Source organism: Amblyomma americanum, chromosome 8 (genome assembly GCF_052857255.1).
Source record: "Amblyomma americanum isolate KBUSLIRL-KWMA chromosome 8, ASM5285725v1, whole genome shotgun sequence".
NCBI lineage: Eukaryota > Metazoa > Arthropoda > Arachnida > Ixodida > Ixodidae > Amblyomma > Amblyomma americanum.
Genome location: NC_135504.1, coordinates 51,010,536 through 51,030,949, shown reverse-complemented (window position 1 = coordinate 51,030,949; position 20,414 = coordinate 51,010,536). Strand labels below are relative to the sequence as shown.

The following is a 20,414-nucleotide window of genomic DNA, read 5'->3' as shown; positions in this document are numbered from 1 at the left end:
TTGCCGCCGTTTTGTTACCTTCTAGAGATTTATATTGCATTTATTACGCGGAGCGAACTGGCCACGAGCTCCGTCGTGGTACAGGGCTGCCCTAGCTGTTGTTATCGCGCCATCCTGTGTGACATGAAACATCACGCCACCCCTCGATGCTTGCAGCGCAGAAGAGTGCGATCGAGACCCCATCCTTGTAATGCGTTTCGACACCTATCGGTAAAACACGAAAGGTATCGATAGGCATCGATCAATGTTTTACAGCTATGGCTGTTAGGCGCCCGTCTCCTGTTTGCGCGTCGCCGTCGGCGTAACCTGTGGGTGCGTTACCATGCTAACAATGCTAAAGCAGACACCGGTTACCATGGCAACCCGGATATGGCTATCATCCCACATGACTCCACGTAGGTTGTGTTAAGGCCTCTATTAATGCTTTGCGTCTGCTTGAGTCTCGTCGTCTGATGTCACCTTACGTCACGGCCAACCTGGGTTGCACGCACATACGGATGGCTCTGTTTGGAACAGCCACCTGCCAAAACTAAATGCCTACACATATACGCTGAATCTCGTGTTACATAGTCGTAACCATCCCGTGAATTTTTTTTTAGAAAATTTGGGTTTGGAAAAGTTTGCTCACAATCCCATGGCCAGGTTGTGATGACGCCACAAAGCCACGTGAAAGCCTCATTTTTCGACCATGGTGGGTTGTCCGACGCCGAGCAGAATCTTGTGTCCCATGTTGGTCATAAGGTGACCATCTGGGCTACCCTACACCGACTAATTTGTCGCTCACAACGCCTACGACGAATTTTCTGCAGGTGGGAAGCCTATACGCTATCGTGTTAAAGGTTCGGATGATTTTACGGTCTGTGTGAGTGTGCGTATGTGTGCGTGTACATGTGCGTGCGTGTGTGGAAATGCCGTTAACTCTTTCACAGCCCGGAGTGTTTCATACTGCACAGGTTTATTTTTATGTGCTACTATTACCGGCTACTGTGAGAGATTCCAGTGATGCGTGTGCAGTTTTCCTGCGTCAGACAAACAGAAAAAAAATCAAGGAAAAAAGTTCCACAGGTCAAATTCAAACACAGCAATATCGCGTGCGAAGGGAACATGGAACCCCATAGCCACAACGAGTGCCGTGTTACTCGATGGATAGAGGGGAACATAGTCTGTGCGGCAATCAGCAGCAGTGAAAAACAAACAATAAACAAATGTTTTAAGAAATAAAAGCAACAAAAGAAGAAGAGTAATGATGCGGTGTGATTAAGATGATGGTAGCAGTGGTCGACTGCCTGTTAGCGCATTCAAACCTTGCTCTAGCATGACCTCTCTTTTTTTTTTTCTCACGATTTTGCTTCTTTACGAGTCGGGGAGCTAAAATATATTATGACCTCGGGCGGTGCGCAGAAATTAAACAAAAATGCCAGCGTGTCCTCAAATATGGACGACAGGGATTCAACACTCATGACTTCCGGGCCAATCTAGAAGTTGTTATAAATCTCCCTCTGTGCACAAATATTCTTGAGCTTGAAAATGGCCTGAGCTGAAGTGAAGCTGAAAACGGCTTTTAGAGCCCGCGGAAAGCCTTGAAACAGCATTTTTTTTCTTCCACAAAGCTCGGATCTATATTTTGTTTTCTCCTATTGTTCTCGGGTTTCGCGGTTAAGCCTTCAAACTTAAGCCGTTGTCTGCTCTTGGCCGCCAATGGCTAGCGGCCAATTTTTGCGGTAATAAACATCCTTGTTCGGTCACTGATTAGATAAGCATTATCTTTTCCTTGGGTACAGTTGGGAAGATGAAGCTTTGAACTTTCTATGTAGGCAGATACTGCCACTCATTGCTGAAGCGTTCGCTTTAATCACGGTCAGTGCGAGGAACGCCAGTTTTTGTATTTTTCATCTGCTGTTATTGTAGCCCTCAAGTAAAAATGGCGCATACACAGTGTGGGGTAATGGAGAAGACACAGGAACTGGCTTCCAGATGCCCACAAGAATTTTACAATAAAATATTTTGGAGCAGACGACTGATAGATTAATCTTAAATACGAATTGTATGGACAACTGAAAGTTGGAAGGCTAAGGACTCAAAGTTGGAAGAGAACTTTACGTGCATGAAATATTAGGATTTGAATAACAATGAGTCATGCGCATCAGTAGGATATAAACTATGAATAAAGAAAACCATGAAGAAGACCAACTTTTTGATTCTAAAAAATGTTTTGTGTGGCGGAATACGCATTCCTGCAGTCGTGTCGGAGCAAAGAATCTCAGCGAGAGAAAACAACCTCAGTAGACAAACGTGGAGAGATTTGAAAGGATATTTCCAGCAGGCGCGTCCTTATAGAGAAGAAGCGGTACAGTACATTAAAAACTCATCAATACCTTCGGGTTCAGCACAGAGCGGGCACAAAAGAGAATCGTCCAGGCCCGATTTGTGCAGGTACAAAGTTAATAAGGGTATGCGAAAATGTAGCCGCGCGAAACGAACCTCAAAATTGCGATATCACCATTATTTACTGCTCCAGAAGAACAGAAGATACATGTTGTCAGTAGACGACTGCATGTATCCACATGGACTACATGTACAGTCTTTAGCAAAAATATGCAGCCCACAGGACTTGCTTGCAAGCCGTGTAGCGGCGCACTGAAGCACATTTGATAGTCCCAAGCATGACGCGGTTGTAAGCTTAAGTTCCTCCTGCCTTCGTGACATTAGGCACACCCTTTTATAGAAGGGTGTTCGCTAGAGGAAAGTTTGCTGCCTTCTCAATCCTTTCTGTTTGCGCGTTCTTAGTCAGTAGAGAACAGTCAGTAAGTGCTTCTGGAACAAATTCTTGAGCTGAAATACGCATCTGAAACCCGGCGCAGCTTTATTGCGAAGGTTGTTTGGAGTACAGGGCCCCTGAGGGGTACCTTCACCATGGTGTATGCCACTGCTGCGCATGCTAGAAATAAATTCAGAGATGCAGTCTCATTTTGTCGTTGTGGGAGCAAAAAGTTCAACCCAGGACGCTTTGCCCTACTTTGTCCTGGAAAGTTTATCGGGTATTTGCTGACCTTTGTTTCCTGCACCTTTAGGTGCAGGGTATGCTCTGGCATTCACGCGTATTACGAACTTCCTTGAGCCCACAAAACTCAGATCTTGCAGATAAATATTGGAGGGGACACTCAAGCTACGCCTTAAGGGTATGACGCAAATAGATATTAAGTTAGTGTCCATATATGCAGCATTGGTCGCACTCTACTTAACATTCATAGATCACTGGGAGTTTTCATACTTCTCCTGGCGCAGTGGTGCAGCGGTTAGGCGATGCGCCACTGCCCTGCGATGGAAGGTGCTGCCACAGGTGGGACTTGTGTACTCCAGGTTTTTCTCCCCAGCGACCTTTCGAGACCAATCATTAATTGACAGCTTGCCTCACAATCCGTTGGGTCGTTTGTGATGACGTCAAATAGACACGTGACCTAGCTGGCCCGCCTAGCTCCTATAGGTTGCTTCACTCTGGATTTTTCGCTCACGGTCAACGACGCCGACGACGCTGAATTTTCTGCGACACGAGCTCTCTAACGCTATCGAGTAGAAATTCGCGTGATTCGCAGAGAGCTTGGGTGAACGCGTCTGCAGAGAGTGAACCCATTTTTAACACATACGCAGCAGCAGAACACGCGTATCACTCACGCCTACACCAATCGTTAAGGCCCTGCTCCGCCCTCGTCTAGCCTGGAGTGTGGCCCTTGCTTCGAAATCTAAACTTGTGTCATTGTGCTGCACAAACACTTAAGCAGGAGAGGCTGTATTTGTAATGAAAGCCCTCCATTCAGACGACTGAATTTTTGATTCCACGATTCCACGCTGCCGCGAAGGGATCCGCCGCGTTGGCTGAGTGGTTAGGGCGCTCGACTACTGATCCGAAGTTCCCGGGCTCGAACCCGACCGCGGCGGCTGCGTTTTTATGGAGGCAAAACGCTAAGGAGTCCGTGTGCTGTTCGATGTCAGTGCACGCTAAAGATCCCCAGGTGGTCGAAATTATTCCGGAGCCCTCCACTACGGCACCTCTTTCTTCCTTTCTTCTTTCACTCCCTCGTTTATCCCTTCCCTTGCGGTGCGGTTCAGGTGTCCAACGATATGTGAGGCAGATACTGCGCCATTTCCTTTCCCCCAAAACCAATTATTATTATTAATATTATTATTATTATTATTATTATTATTATTATTATTATTATTATTATTATTATTATTATTATTATTATTATTATTATTATTATTATTATTATTATTATTATTATTATTATTATTATTATTATTATTAATATTATTATTATGCCGCGAAGGTGTCAGTATTCGGCGTATCGGGTGCAGAGTATCCATGAACATGTCCTACATTCTGGGACAAAAATGTTGAATATTGTGAAACTGTAAGGTACTGGCATAGAAATACCGAAGGTAATGAACCTTTTCCGATATGTAGCAAAATCTTTCTTTTATTATGTTTCTATCGCTCGCATCGAGCACTCAAGGCTTGCATAAAAAGCCAATGGGGGACGCTTTTGACGGTAGAAAACTCGTTAATAGCAACAAAAAAAATGCAAGTCTGCTGAAGGGAGATCTGTAGTTATATTGACTGCTATAGTCAAATCTTACAATATATGAAAAAAAATTGCGCTCATAAAGTTTTTCCCGTTCAAAGACGCTTTTGTCGAGAATTGTCGGGTATGCCTAATCTCACATCAATTGCCCCTCCTTCCCCCTATTTACCTTTGCCTTCATGCAGCACCGAGTTTGACCTGACCAGAGACGAGAACGTTTGGAGTGGCCTGGCTGGGACGCTGCCTTTCTGTCTCGTGCGCGTAGGATTCGACCAGATGCCGGTGCAGAGGTTCATGGCAGCGAAGACGCTACGACAGGCACGATGGCACGTATGACTCTTCTTTCTTTTTCACGCGTTTCTTTTTTTCGACATATGAAAATTTTCAGCGAGCTTTGTTCACGCTTACCTTATTTTGCTACAACAGGGTTGCCGTCGCAGGTGCAGCTTGCGTCCTCTCCTTCTTTGCCCTGGTGATACTTGGAGCCGTAGTCATGTTGTATTGGTACAGAGACTGCGATCCACTCCTTGCCGGTGCCATTACCACTTACGACCAGGTAACGGCCCCTTATGAGTCTCATGCATTCGTCTACACATGGCAGGTACTTTGCAAAGTTGTAAGATACCGGGTGTACTGGAAAGGCCGACGTGCCACCAATAATGAATCCGCAGCCACCGCGGTGGCTGAGTGGTTATGGCTACTGACCCGAAAGACGCGGATTCGATCCCGGCCACGGCGGTCGAATTTCGATGGAGGTGAAGTGATAGAGGCCCGTGTGCTGTGCGATGTCAGTGCACGTTAAAGGACCCCAGGTGATCGAAATTATTCCAGAGCCCTCCACTACGGCGTCCCTCATTGCATGAGTCGCTGCGGAACGTTTAACTCCATGAAACCAAACCAATAGTGAATGCGCGCGACAGAGGGAATCGCATTTTAGTAAAACACGTTGTTAGGCTAGTTGGTACTTTGCAATAAGGAGAGTAACATCAGCCAAAAGAAGACGCGCACAAAAAACAGGGAAGATGACAGGAATGATGATCTTCCCTCCGCCTTTCCTCTATCCTGTCATCTTCCCAATTTTCTGAGCGCGTCTTATTTTGGCTCTTGTTATTTTCCTTATTGGAATCGCATCTGCAGTGCGCAGATCGCCCATTTCATGAATGTACACCGCACCCAAACCGCCTTAAGTGCGACGTATCTGCGCATGCGCAGAATCCCAGTCTCGATCGACGGAAACAATAAGCGTTGTTCGGCAGCGCTTGAATAGGATACGCACGTTAAAACGGTGAAAACGGCGTCGCCGCTATCAAGTACTTCAGGCTGACAGGGCAGCGACGCAGCAGCTGGCTGTGCGATTTACTCCAGCGGTATGCTTCTCTTGTGGCACTTGATAGCGACAAGCAGACACAGTCCTTATCGCTTGCGCTCGCGGAAATCGCACAGCCTGCGTCGCAGACCTATCACCTTTATAAGCAGCAGCACACCGAGCTAAATGATCTGTTTGTTCCTACGCGGACTGCCGCGGTGGCTCAGTGGTTAGGGCGCTCGTCTACTGATCCTGAGTTCCCCGGTTCGAACCCGACCGCGGCGGCGGCGTTTTTATGGAGGAAAAACGCTAAGGCGCCCGTGTGCTGTGCGATTGTCAGTGCACGTTACAGATCCCCAGGTGGTCGAAATTATTCCGGAGCCCTCCACTACGGCACCTATTCCTTTCTACTTTCACTACCTTCTTTATTCCTTCCCTTACGGCGCGGTGCAGGTGTCCAACGATATATGAGACAGATACTGCGCAATTTCCTTTCCCAAAAAAAAACAATTATTATTATTATTTCCTACGCGGAGCGTTGGAGTGCACTGCAATCGCGGAGCGGAAGCGGACATGTCACGTGGCATTTTTGTATTTAGCAGGCATCTGCAGTGAGCGAAAGAAAGCTGATACGTTATAGATGGAAAGTTAGAAGCTGCGAAGTTGGACATATTGCGGACCGTTCTACAACTTTTTCATTGAACTTTTTCGCCTGTCTTCGTTGCTTGCGAACTTGGTTAACTAATCTCGGGAATTATGCAATTAAGCACAATACAAAAACGCTGTGACTTACTACGCATAATAGCCAGCAGCATGCATTTGGTCCCGTTGTCTTAGAATGTCACGGAATATATTTAAACCTTAGCTAAATTTAGCTGGGACACCCTGTATATAAGCCGCCGCGGTGGCTCAGTGGTTATGGCACTCGGCTGCTGACCATAAAGGCGCTGGCTCGATTCCGGCCGCGGCGGTCGCATTTCGATGGTGGCGAAATTCTTAGATGCCCGTGTACTATGCGATGTCAGTGCACGTTAAAGAGCCCCAGGTGGTCAAAATTTCCGGAGCCCTTCACTATATTAGAGAGAGACAGTCTATAGACTATGAATTCAGAAAAGGAAATATCTATAGGAAGGCAATATAGTCTATAAGAAGTCTACAGACTGTCTATAGGTCATTGTCATACGGGATCTCCCGGCTTTTCTGTTTCGTTGACGTAAAAAATGGCACTCAGCAGTGCTGCCGAGCTTTGTTTTTGTCACGATGCTCCGAGGACGTGCTTGCTACGTGGCCCCGGTAGCACGCAGCGCGAATCTGCCGGACGTGTTTCTCATAGTAGTGATCGAGCCGCAGTGTGTGGCGTCAATGTCGTAAAAATCCCCAATATTTAACAGGAGAGCTATGGTAACAACATCTGAACGCTTCAAGCACTAGTAAAGGAGCAAACAAATGTTTCCGTGCGCTGCCGATTCTTATTAAACTAGTTCATGACGCCGCCGCAGCGTGGCGTCGATTTTGTGAAAATCACCAGTTCGTATCCTTGAAGCAACTGTTCCTTCCCAAGTCCACTGCTGATTTGTGCTTTAAGTAGCTTTAACAAGGCTCTATTCAGTGTATTCCGTACAATTATTATTGTGCACACACATTAAAGAGTGCATACGTCAGTCAACTCTTCCGCTGTCGCCTTCTGCTGCTTTTTGCCTTTCTACCAGCTCGTTATTATGTCTCACTCTCGGTGGACACCTGAACCGCGCCTTGAGGGAAGATTTGACGGGACTGGTTAAAGGGAAAAGGGAGACAGAAAGGGGAGGGCCGGTGCATATTACTCGTGGTCTCACGTCTTCCAATTGGCAATGGCCAATTACAACGCAAGAAAGAAGCGGCGACTGCCCCTGAAAGGAAGTCCTTCAGCCAGTGACGTCGGCCAGTTGTCCAAACGTCTTCTTTATCCACTCCATCCGTGATTAATCCCATAGTACTTGGAAGTCCCCACATTGTCACTCTAGAAGACGCAAGAACAAGTCCGACGTCATGACAGTCGGTCGACGGGATTGGCTGGAAAGCCTCCTTTTATGGACATTCGCCACTTTGTTCTCGAGTTGGTTCCGGCTTTAGGAGCTATGAGCGCGAAGCTACGTCTCTCGCAAATGAACCTTTCTCACGCTTTCGCGACCAAATCGCACAAGTTGGAAGCTGTCGGCTCACGCTGTTATCAGTCACTCCATCGTAAAAAGGCCGAGTGTTCGTGTGGAGGTCCGACGCACTTGAGCTCGGAGCATCCATGCTACACCGGGCCTCGCGAGCTCCTTACTCAAAAATGAGGCTTCAATTTCGAGCATTATCTCTTAACGTTATCTTTTCTTTGTTTTTTTTTTCTCTTGTGGTTCAGATTGTTCCATATTTTATAAAAGAGCGCCTCTCCGAAGTTACCATGCTCAGAGGCTTATTTCTGGCAGGACTTCTTGGCGCTTCCACAAGGTAAGATTCCTACATACACTCACCTGGAGTCCTGGTCACCAACGAATTGCTGTGATTCCACATTTAAGCGATCCTTCACGTAACAAGTCGAATGCGTGTCCTAACAAAGGTTCTGCCTCCTGCAGACATCACCAAAATCGCAATTTCTCCAGGGTATATGGAGGCCCATGAGTGAAGTAACGGCGACTAGTTAGTTGTTCATTGGGCTGTAAACTGCGCCATAGTGTTTAGTGTAAGTCGAAGATATATACACAAAGCAAAGATGGAACAGTAGAACGCTTTTCTTCGGTACAGTCATTCCTTTGTACTTGTCATAACTGCACAAAAATAACTTGCGCGAAGACACGAGGACGAACACGCAGAGACAGGACTGGCGCCACACCTGTGTGGTTTGTTATGGCTTTTTTTCCGAAAAATAAATTCTGCTTGTAGTTGGCGCCAGTTCTGTCTCTGTGTGTCTTCGCGCAAGTTATTTTTGTGCAATTGTGTCTCCTTACAACCTAGTATAGCTCAAACGGATTACTTGTCCTTGTGTTCGTCTTCTCTGGCGCGGTCTCCTGCACAATGATGCCGAAGACTTAAAGCGTTTTGCTTCGTTTGGAAACACTTGCGATAGTGCTTTACCCTGCTTTCATAATAAGGTCATAGCTATGATGTGACCTCTCCTCGAGTGTCAAATTGCTACCAAGAAACCGGGTAAAGCACTACATTATTAAGTACTACCTGGCTAACTCGCTCTGCCAATTAGCCACAAGCTCCAGCAAACCATAGCGTCTTGCTGAACACAACGGCATTATAAGCCAGTTAAGCTTGGAGTTTTTGTGAAGTTGAGCGCGCTGCCTAAGTCCGCAAGGCCTAAGCGTCTATGTAGCGCTACATACTAGAAGAACAACCATGAGAGTGATCGCGTTTTCATCCGGCTGTGTAGTACGTGCGTTCCGTAGTCGTGCATCGCTCTGAAAGGCAATGCGTATTTGGGGTAGTGGATGAGGGCTACAAGCAAATGGTATGATTTAATTTGTTCCTAAACGCATTTCGGCCATGCTTTCTTACAGGATTTTCGAGTACAAGGTTTAGTGTAAGGTCTTGCATTTCCGGTAACTTCGTGACGCCAGAAACAAGGTTCCTGGAAACAGGCGCGTAGAAGAGTAAAGGAAATCCACCACCGATAACTACAACTCGGAAAGTCTTATAACGGTTGGTGCAGGAAACAATTAACGGCCATAATTGAGACTGCGATTGCATGCACTGACGAAGAGAATGTTTTCCCTGTAAGGACAAAGCTTTCATCTCCTGTAAGATTGTTGCACATCAGGCGATCCATAGACGCTGCCATCAGAAGTAATCTTGCTGCTCAAACTGTTGTCAGTGTTCAGAAGGGATGAAAGTGGGCCTCCACTGACAGATCCAAATCTTATTTGCAAAGCAAAAAAAATCGCATAGCCATAATATTAGCTTGTCGTGAACCCTTCATTCCTTGGCATCTCGTTTTTCAGCACAGTCTCCTCCGTCGTCAACTCCCATGCTGCCATCTTCTACATCGATGTGGTCACGCCCTTTGTCAAAATGGGCGAGCGCAAGGCGGTCATCATGGTGCGGCTGCTAGGTGCGAAGCTTACTGCACATCACCGAATAATATCCTTCAGGGATATGAGGGGCTTAAGCCGACATGCTAGCATTACAGTGCCACTGCAGCGCCAAAATGATCTTCCATAGTGTCCAAAAACTTCACGAATAGATAGGTGACCTGAATCACGACCGGAGTTCTACTTCGGCACCTCTTTCTTCCTTTCTTCACTCAGTCCCTCCTTTATCTCTTCCCTTACGGCGCGGTTCAGGTGTCCAAAGATATATGAGATAGATACTGCGCCATTTCCTTAGGGCGCTCGGCTACTGGTCCGGAGTTCCCGGGTTCGAACCCGACCGCGGCGACTGCGTTTTTATGGAGGCAAAACGCTAACGCGCCCGTGTGCTGTGCGATGTCAGTGCACTTTAAAGATCCCCAAGTGGTCGTAATTATTCCGGAGCCCTCCACTACGGCAGCTCTTTCTTCCTTTCTTCTTTCACTCCCTGCTTTATCCCTTCCCTTACGGCGCGGTTCAGTTGTCCGCCGATATATGAGACAGATACTGCGCCATCTCCTTTCCCCAAAAACCAATTATTATTATTATTATTATTATTATTATTATTATTATTATTATTATTATTATTATTATTATTATTATTATTCCTCCAACCAGCGGAGTTCCTCAGGGCTCGGTATTAGGCCCGCTTCTGTTCTCTGTTTTTATCAATGACGTTTCCTCCGTTGTCAAAAACTCCTCGTTTCTCCTTTATGCGGACGATATAAAAATGTTCAAGGCAATACATACTCTTCATGATTGCTTGTCATTGCAATCGGACATATCCGCCTTCTCTGATTGGTGCTTGAAGAATGGGCTCACTCTCAATTCATCTAAAACCAAGGTTGTCTCATTTACGCGTAAAACGCACAGTCTTCTCTACTCTTATTCTGTGAATGGTAGGCTGCTGCCGAGGGTTGATGAAATTAATGACCTCGGCGTACTTTTCGACCGCAGCCTCAGCTTCTCCTCTCATACAAAACGCATTGCTCTGCGGGCTATGCGTACACTTGGCTTCATCTGCAGGCTTTCGAGAGAGTTTCGAGCCCCACTTCCTTTCTTAAAGCTCTACCTCTCCGTATGCTTGCCGCTTTTGGAATATGCGTCTGTTGTTTGGAACGGCACTTGCCAGTCGAACTGTGAAAAAATCGACAGAGTTCAGCTAAAGTTTTTACGCATATTTCAACTTCGGTTTTCTTGCAAAACTTCCAGCTCTCGTCCCAGGCGGAGTAACTCACTGCAGCTTCCTTCTCTTAGCTGCCGTCGCGTGAGGGCAGATATAATTTTCTTGTATAAACTTCTTCATGGTCACATTCTATGCCCTCAGCTCCCAGCGCGTATCCTTTTGCGTGTACCGCGAAAGAGCATAAGGGAATTCAGACCATTCCAAGTTTCTGCGCTCCTGCACTACCTCTCCCCTCTGGACAGAATGCAAAAGTTGTTCAATTCTCTTTGTCCTCACCTTGATATATTCGAAAATTCTCTCCCTTCTTTTATATTGGATGTCCGTGACGTTCCACTTTGAGCACTCTTTTTCTCATACATAACTTCCCCTTTCATGCATTCTGACTTTACTACACTTGTGCATTTGCACTGGTATTATATTGTTTTTTTTTTCTCCTTAATTGTTCATCACGTCTACTTGTTTTCATTAATGTTATTTCTTTAATACTGTGTACTCACGCCTGACTGTCTGTAACGCGTTAACTAATTACATTTCTTATTGTGTATGATTGTATTTCTAGCTTGTATTTCAGAGGTTTCTTATTCGTTCATATTAGTATTGGCTTTATTCTTGTTTGTATTTTGCTATATGCTGTACTTGGCTGTTATCGGTCGTTCTTGTGTTCATTCTCTTTGTTTATTGTTTCATTAGTTGTTTATATGTCTGTTGCCTGTTCTAGCTGTTTTCATTTACCGCAGTTCTCGCTGTTTTCTTGTTTTCACTTTTTTGCTTCATGCTTGCTGTCACGCCTAGTTTATGTCTTTTTTTCTATCGCCTTGACTGCTGCATTACCTCCCGTGAGCCTCTTCCTTTGTGGAAGACAAATTTACATTTTGTGCGTGTGAATGGTGTACCAGCACCAAGACCTTTGGGTTGTTCCTGGGCACCGAAAAATAAAGGTTGATTGATTGATTATTATTATTATTATTATTATTATTATTATTAATAATAATATTATTATTATTATTATTATTATTATATTTCCACTTGAAAAGGACGCAAATCTGTTGTATGCCTGAGTTTCAATTGCACGTGTTATAGTCGGATACAACTCAAGAACGAAGATAAACAGTTTGGAGATAAAAAATTTGCGCCCTATCTCGCTCACGTCGTGCCTAGAAAAGCTTTTTCAGAGAGTCATCACAAGGAGAATACACCAATACCTGGAAGATGAAGATCTGTACACGCACAGTATGTTCGGCTTCAGGACAAATCTATCGACGCAGGACATCTTGCAGATCAAGGAGGAAGTCGCAGAAACCACCCTAAAACAGGGGAGAACATCATCATGGCACTGAACATCAAGGGCGCGTTCGATAACGTCAGTCATGACGCCATCATGGAAGGGCTAACCAGCACCAACTGCGGAAGAAGAGTACACGACTACGTAAGGGCCTTCCTGTCAAACCGCACATATACGGTTGGACTGGGGGACCTACGCAGCAAGGTCTTCTAAACACTAAACAAAGGCACCCCGCAAGGCTTAGTGATCTCGCCGGTCCTCTTCAACATAGCCATGATTGGGCTAGGCAGACAGCTGAGCCAGATAGAGGGGATACAGCACGCTATGTACGCCGATGATATAACGATCTGGATCAGCCAGGGCTCCCCAGGGCAAAAACAAGATCTTCTGCGGCAGGCAGCCACATGCGTGGAGAACTACGTCAGAGAGAGAGGCCTGGCATGCTCCACCGAGAAGTCAGAAATTCTACGAGTGGGCAAGAGACCATCCATAGAGACCATCCAAAGAAATATACAACATAAAAATTGAAGGGGAGGTCCTCCCGGAATGCAACATGATCAGAATGTTGGGAATGTGGATCCAAAGCAGAGGGAAGTGCAGCCACACCCTAAGCCTTCTCCAACAATCAATGCAACAGGTCAGCAGAATGATCACCAGAGTATCACCGAGAAGATTTGACATGAAGGAGAGTGACACGATCAAGTTAGTCAAGAACCTGGTGGTCAGCCGCATAACATATTCACTCCCCTACCCCAAGATGACACAGCACGAAAAAGAACAAGCAGACACTTTATTCAGGAAGGCTTTCAAGACGGCCCTAAATCTACCAAGAAATATGTCAGACGAGAAGCTCCTCATGCTGGGAGTACACAATACGTTTGACGAGCTAAAGGAAGCTCAAATAGGGGCCCAAATGTACAGGCTCCAGCAGTCAACCACCGGCCGAGCGCTCCTCCGAAGGCTGGGCTACTTAAGTGAAGAAGTGGAAGATCGGGTTGCGGGCATACCTGATATTCGCCAAACACTCAGGGTGTGCCCAATCCCTCGCAACATGGACCCTAATCTGCACGCAGGGAGAAGGGCTGCGAGAGCAGAGTAAGTAGAAAAGCACTTAGCTGAAAAAAACAAATGTAGTATACACAGATGCGGCTTTGCATCGATGGAACAGAAACACGAAGGAACACAGAGTAGTATCGGTGGTGGTGAAACATCAAGGGGACCTAGTCACCAGTATATCACAGAGCGGCTGCAGAGTATCCGAGGGGGAAGAAGCTGCTGTTGCGCTAGCAGTAACTGAAGGATACCGCAGAAATAAATCGCTCACAATAATCCCCGACTCCAAAGAAGCATGCAGGCACTACACTAATAGTAGGATCAGCAAGGGAGCGCTACGCATCATCCTCAAGGCGGGACCCCCAAACAAAGAAATTCAACAAAAAATTTTCTAGGTGCCGGGGCACACCGGGGTGACTGGTAATCAGAGGGCCGACGATCTAGCTCGCGAGCTTACGAACCGAGCAGATACATCAAGTGACCCTGAGCCAACCACAACGGTGGAACCATCGTACGCGGAAATCCTAAATCACTACAGAGGACAGAGGATAGCGTATCCTCCACCACACCAGCTATTAACGTAATATGAGGCAGTCGGTTGGCGTAGACTGCAAACAGGAAGCTTTCATAACTTACACATACTTCACAAAATGTTTCCGAACCAGTACGCGGACACATGCAAGTGCTGTGGAGCCACCCCCACTTTATACCATATTACATGGGAGCGTAAAAACAATTATTCCTTCCATAGACTAAAAGAGCCCAATGTGGAACAGTGGCAGAGCCTGCTCACCAGCAGCGTGCTGGCGGTCCAAAAAGGACTGGTCCAACATGCGTATGAGGTAGCAAGACTCAGTGGGGCCCTGGAATAAGGGCACCACCCCTGGAAGACTCGGAACTTCAACATGAAGACACCCGGGTCCCGCTGAATCGACCAATGTCTGGCGCCAATAAAGTTTTTTTTCTCTCTCTCTCAAGAACGAAGCGGTTTTTCCTGGTCACCCGCCACGGGGGCCGAGCGGCGCCGCGGAGGCTGTGGCTACGGCACTCGGCTTCTGATCCGGAGTTCCCGGGTTCGAACCCGTTTCGATGGAGGCGAAACGCTAAGGCGCCCGTGTGCTGTGCGATATCAGTGCACGTTAAAGATCCCCAGGTAAAATTATTCCGGAGCCCTCCACTACGGCACCTCTTTCTTCTTTCACTCCCTCCTTCCCTTACTTCCCTCCTTCGCTTGCTGCGCGGTTCAGGTGTCCAACGATATAACCGCCATTTCGTTTCCCCAAAAACCAATTATTATTATTATTATTTTCCTAAACAAAGGACCCCCTTGCAGCCAATGGCGTCGGTCGATTCTCGTGACCCTGCTAGCGTGACAGTGCAAGGAGCAGCGGGACAATGCAGGGAAGGGACTGTCCCCTTTCATCTGCTATTCCCTGTTTACAGGGCGTTTTACAGAGCGGCATGTTTGCGCCGCGACTTCGGGAGTATATGCGAAGGGGCGCGTACAAAGAGAAAATGAAGTTATGCGTCGAAGTGATGAATCTGTTGTCGGGCTCAACACCGCGATAAAGCACAAGACTCCGTGAGCGCGGAATGAAAGCAGAAAATGTAGAAAGACATAGGAAAACTCATAGGGACACCTAATTACCTTAGGTGTTAGCAATGCGATAATATCAGAAGCTGCTAACGCATTTAATGGGAATTATCCCGCCTGGTGACATCACTTCTCTTCAGCGAATGGGTGACTTTTATGACCAACGGCACATTTTTTTGCCCGGTCAGGCGTTTAATGCTGTCGCATTACTACTACAATGCCGAAATAACAACGAAGCAGAGAGGGAATCTGCTTGCCTGCCGCGAACACAGATACCACAGGAGGGGGGGGGGGGGGTCATTTTTCGCAGAAGGAAAACTCGACGCTCTTTTCCCGTTCTTCATTGCACATTAGTGTCGCAGCAGAGGCGCAATTAGTATTTGAAACATTTGCTTCCTTTATGCAACCCCTACATTGCCGCCATCGCACCTAGTGACCTACTTAATGTCTCCGACGCCATGCTCGCAGCACTGTAAGCTATAACCAAAGTGAGCTGCATTATTATCCGACAATCCTTTTTTGTCCTGCGTTTTGAGCCATTGGCATTTTAGATACTGTCTGGAAGGAAACGTTCAGGGAACAATGCGACCTTAAAAAAGACGTTTTTGCTCATTATTTTTGTTAATTTTAATAGTATAAAAGCCGTAGTTATTTTTTTCGACCTCTTCCAATGCATGGCAGCATTGTGATTTTCGTACAATGTTTGACCTGCACCGCACGTTGTGCGAGCAATTTATTACAAGGAAGAAATCTTTTCAGCCCTCGCAAGTGGCATCATAATGACGTTCTTTGCCACTGCTGTGCCTCACATGGGTGCTGCAGCCAAGGTACGTACGATTTCTTGCTTCTCGGGAGTTCTTTTTACAGCCGCTGTTTGCCCGTGGCTGCTTTACTTTCTTTCCTAACTCAGTTCCTTTTTGTCGGCAGCTCTTCCTTTCCTTGTACTCAACCGCTGGGGGTCCGTTCGCGGGCCTCGTCTTGCTCGCCATGTCCTCGCCATGGGTCAACGCAAAGGTATGCTTCATCGACGTATACTCACACCCGATATCATACTTCCATGCAGCTCTACCAAAGCTGGCGCACAGCTTCTCGCCGGCTGCGTTAAATCACTTTGTCGCCTCTCAACAACACTCAGAACCATGCAAACATGATCAAGTAGAAAAAAAAAGTAGAACGCATTCTAATATTGACAAAGTGCGCATATGCTAGTAGTACATCTCTTCACCGCGACAAACGTTCCGCTTTGATCCGCGTCACAGACAAATGCGAAAATTGTGATAGCAAAGCCGATCTAAATCATATGATCTGGAACTGCCCGCAATGCCTATCCCGCGAGTCGCCTCTTTACCGACTCTGATCGTTGGGCGGCTCTAATGCTCGCCCCGACCCGGGGACACAGATCGAACTCCTCCAGCTGGCTGAAGACGCCGCCGCTGCTGTCCAACGGATAGCGGCCGTCGTTTAAGTATAGGGGGCGGTTTTGGGTCTGTTCTCTAGTAATAACTAAAGTTTCACCACCACCACCACCGCGCCGCTGCCTTATTCTCCTAAGTTTACGGCACGTCTTTCTTCCTTTCTTCTTTCACTCCCTTCTTTATCGCTTCCCTTACGGCGCGGTTCGGGTGTCCACCTAGATATGTGAGACAGACACTGCGTCATTTCCTTTCCTAAAAAAAATAAACATTTTTCAATTTTGCCCCACCTTAACTGACATCAGCAACTTGCGCCATCTCTTGGCAGCCAGCGACGAATACTGCGTAACTAAATAGGGATATTTTAAACTAGTAACATTGAGAAAATTAGAGAGTCCGGAGAGATCCGAAACGAACATGGTGATTATCACGGGTCAGTCTTCCTCATCGCTAAAAAAATGACCTATAGAATGCTTGCTGCGCTCTCACCAGCTATTTCTGACGGCCATAGAAAATAAATGCATTGTACCCAACATTCCAAATTTCCGCGATGGTTTTGAGCGACCAGCGGTATTCGACACAAGGCAGAGGTCGCGCAAACTGGAAGCGTTTGTCAAGATTTCATGTGCTGGGGCTAATGAAAGGGCTGGTAATTAAATGTAGGATATCTCATCATGCCATAGAAATAACTTTCGCCCCTGACGAGATGCGTATAATGCTCGACAGGGCATGGTCTAAAAATTTCCCCCATCTACAGCTGTGAGTACGCCCTTAAGGATGTTTTTCCGCGCCACTCTGAAGGGAGTTCAAGAGGACGGATGTGATATACTGCAAGAGGCGATCGCAGTACAGGGTACACACCACACGGTCGTAACACTCACCCGATGGTCTCTGGCCACCACATCTACTAGCCGCCACAAAAATGCGCGAAATCCGCTGCGTCTTCTCACCAGGCTCCACTATCAGTATACATTAAACTCCAGGACTCCAAGCTGGGCCAATCGACATTCTGTGTTTCATGTCCAGACGAGTTCTTCAAAGTTCCTCCGTGGTTGCAGTGAGATTCGTTGAGTACCGCAGCGGTGGCCAAGTGGTCTGAGCATCCGCGTCTTACATCTGTGTAAGGTCACCCTATGCCACCGTGCACCCACCAGTTTTTTAATCCTTCGTGGTGCTCGAATTCTACGAAATGAAATGATTGGTAAAAGCGCTTTTGGCCAACCACAACACCTAAGATCAACGATACTAGGAGTTTTCTTAGGATCCGTCGATCGTTGATCCTCGCAGGACCTAAATCCGCCTTGCATAAGCGTTGAAATGCGGGCCCGTTGGTTCATAATAACTTGAAAAAAAAAACAGTCACAAAAGACAAGGGACGAGAGAAGGAGTGTTCACGCCACGACTGGACTATCAACTGAGATTAATTAGACAAAGCATAGTCCCAGCAAGAATAGCAGAGCATGCGCAAGAGCCGCATCACAACTCACAGCTCATAGGGCACACAAAATATCACATCTACCGTGAACAGCCTAAAAGACCGAATTCCTTCTCAACTTGCCTCGCCATTGCAATGAATGTGGGTGTTATCCACTGTTCAGCAATGTAATAATTCTTGGTAGAGGCAAGGGAAAGCAAGAGCGAGAAATCATGGAAGCGTACCATATCACTTTGTCAGGTCAGGATTGCATTAGAACAACCTCGGTGCACTTACTCGAGAAGGAATTCGCTTTTTTAGGCCTGTCGCGGTAGATGTGGTATCTTCTGTGTCCTATGCGCTGTGAGTTGTGATGCGGCTGTTGCGCATGCTCTGCTCGCCTTGCATGGGGCAGCCGGATTGTAGACGTTCTTATTACCGCACAGCACAAACGTCTGTGCCCACTGTTCAGCCGCACTATGCTGTTTGCAGTATGCGAACCAGTGATTCTGCTTTCGGAACAGGGCAACATGTTTTAACAGGATGCTTTACATTGCAGGGAACAGCATGCGCATGCCTGCTCGTGTGCGCGTTCCAGCTGTGGCACGCTGCGGGCCGGATGCTGGCCGGCGCGTCGCACTCAGTCGTTATACTAGGGACGCTGGACCGATGTCCACTGGAGGCCAACCACACCGAGGAAGGCTCCGGTGTCACCGCGCGGGTAGATGGGTCACTGCCCCAAAGGTTGGTGCCGTACCCAAACTTGCAACGCAGATAATAAGTGACTACGGCGCTTACTGCACACCTTGCATGCTCCAATCTAGATTGTTTGGTTCTTAGCATACGTAGCACGCGAGAGCTATGTTCTCAAACCGTAGGCATTCGCATTTATTCACACGTCAGTGCACCAATTTTCCAGTGACGAAGTTTTGGAACGTTGTTATATAGCGGCATCAAACGCCACTGATGCGCGGCGGTCAAACATTTATGCCGTCAGGAACCACGTCAGGTTGAGTTGGGAATGGAAGGGACATTTGGCACCAACTCGATGGACTGAATTATCCGGCTCCCAAAAGTAGCGCAAATGGGAGAGCTTGTCTAAGCGCTGGACCGTCAGCGCCACACATATGCGCTGGATCCGCAAGTCTCTCTTTCCTTCACGAGTGCTTCATAATAGCTGACTCGTTATAACTATAGACTCACTCATTAGTGAAGGGTCGGGAACATGTTGCGGTGAAAGGGTACGATGCAGAGCTTGGAGTACGGGGGAGGCCAAGGGCCTGAAGAGTGCCTGGCTTGGGAGGGATGTGGGGCTGATCGAGAGCGCAACCACATGCTTTGCTGCGGGGAGGATAGACTACCAAGTTGACGACAGAAACCCTTAAGTATTGAGCGCTCTCCTGGCAGCGTAGCGTTGTTATCCCTTTTCTTCTTTGTCGGTCTTTGCGCTTGTCTAACAATGTCTATTTCCCCTTGTTTCACGCTGTCGTGACCACCATCTCCTTCCATGTCGTCGGTGTCACCGTCTCTTCTCCTTCCATTTCGAACACTAGGAGAGGGAAGTAAGAGAGGGAGAATGAATAGGGAAGATGGAGCAGAGCGTGCCGAACCATATGTCGAGAAGAGACGACACATGGCAGTGCGCAGGGAGATGGGTGGCACGTACATAATTATAAACGCTGCGCACAGTGCGTGTAAATGCGTGTGCATAGTTTTACAGCGACTGCTCCAACGTGTTGCGGAACAGTGCACAAGACATCTCGGCAATAAAGGCTCATCTCTTTAATAGTTTTTACAGATGTGTATCTGACGGCGTGGTGGTGACTAGATTACCTAGTACCCCACTCACCGATTTCACAGTTGTGAGCCTGTCTGCATGGTGCCACCATGTCACTGTGTGAGGTGGCAATTCACTTAGTGATTGGTCGGGACAGGTTGCTCCGGAAGCGCAACCAGGGTCTCGCAAGCCCCACCGATGGCAGTGTTTGAAAGCAGTGGCTTCTCGCTTAACCGCTGCACCACTGGCACCAGGAATGGTACGAAGGCGCCCGCGATCTACGAATGTCATCATCATCAGCCTGCCTACGCCCGCCGCAGGGCAAATGCCTCTCCCATGTCTCTGCAATTAAGCCTGTCCTTTGCCAGCTGCACCCACCGTATGCCCACAAATTTAATATCGTCCTCCCACCTAACATTTGGCCCCCTCCCCTGCTACGTTTGCCTTCTTTTGGAGTACACTCCGCTACCATAATGGACCAGCGGTCCTCTTCCCTTCGCATTACATGCCCTGCGCAAGCCCATTTATTCCTCTTGATTTCGACTAGGATGCCATTAACCCGAGTTTGTTTCCTCACCCACTCTGCCCGCTTCCGTTCTCTTAATATTAGACCTAAAAATTTTTTTTCCACGGCTCGCTGCGTTGTCCTTAACTTAAGCCCCTTTTCGTTAGCCTCCACGTTTATGCCCCGTAGGTGAGTACCGATAAGATAC

At 47.3% G+C, this 20,414-nt stretch overlaps 1 protein-coding gene across 1 annotated transcript in view; it reads left to right on the top strand.

The window, feature by feature from the left end:
- Positions 1-20,414, top strand: part of LOC144102370 (putative sodium-dependent multivitamin transporter) — a 66,257-nt gene that overhangs the window by 44,506 nt on the left and 1,337 nt on the right. The window contains exons 7-13 of the mRNA XM_077635661.1: positions 4,766-4,906; positions 5,007-5,136; positions 8,273-8,361; positions 9,858-9,967; positions 15,858-15,925; positions 16,026-16,112; positions 18,484-18,668. Of these exons, the coding sequence (XP_077491787.1) occupies positions 4,766-4,906; positions 5,007-5,136; positions 8,273-8,361; positions 9,858-9,967; positions 15,858-15,925; positions 16,026-16,112; positions 18,484-18,668 (810 nt within the window). The remainder of the gene's footprint in view (positions 1-4,765; positions 4,907-5,006; positions 5,137-8,272; positions 8,362-9,857; positions 9,968-15,857; positions 15,926-16,025; positions 16,113-18,483; positions 18,669-20,414) is intronic.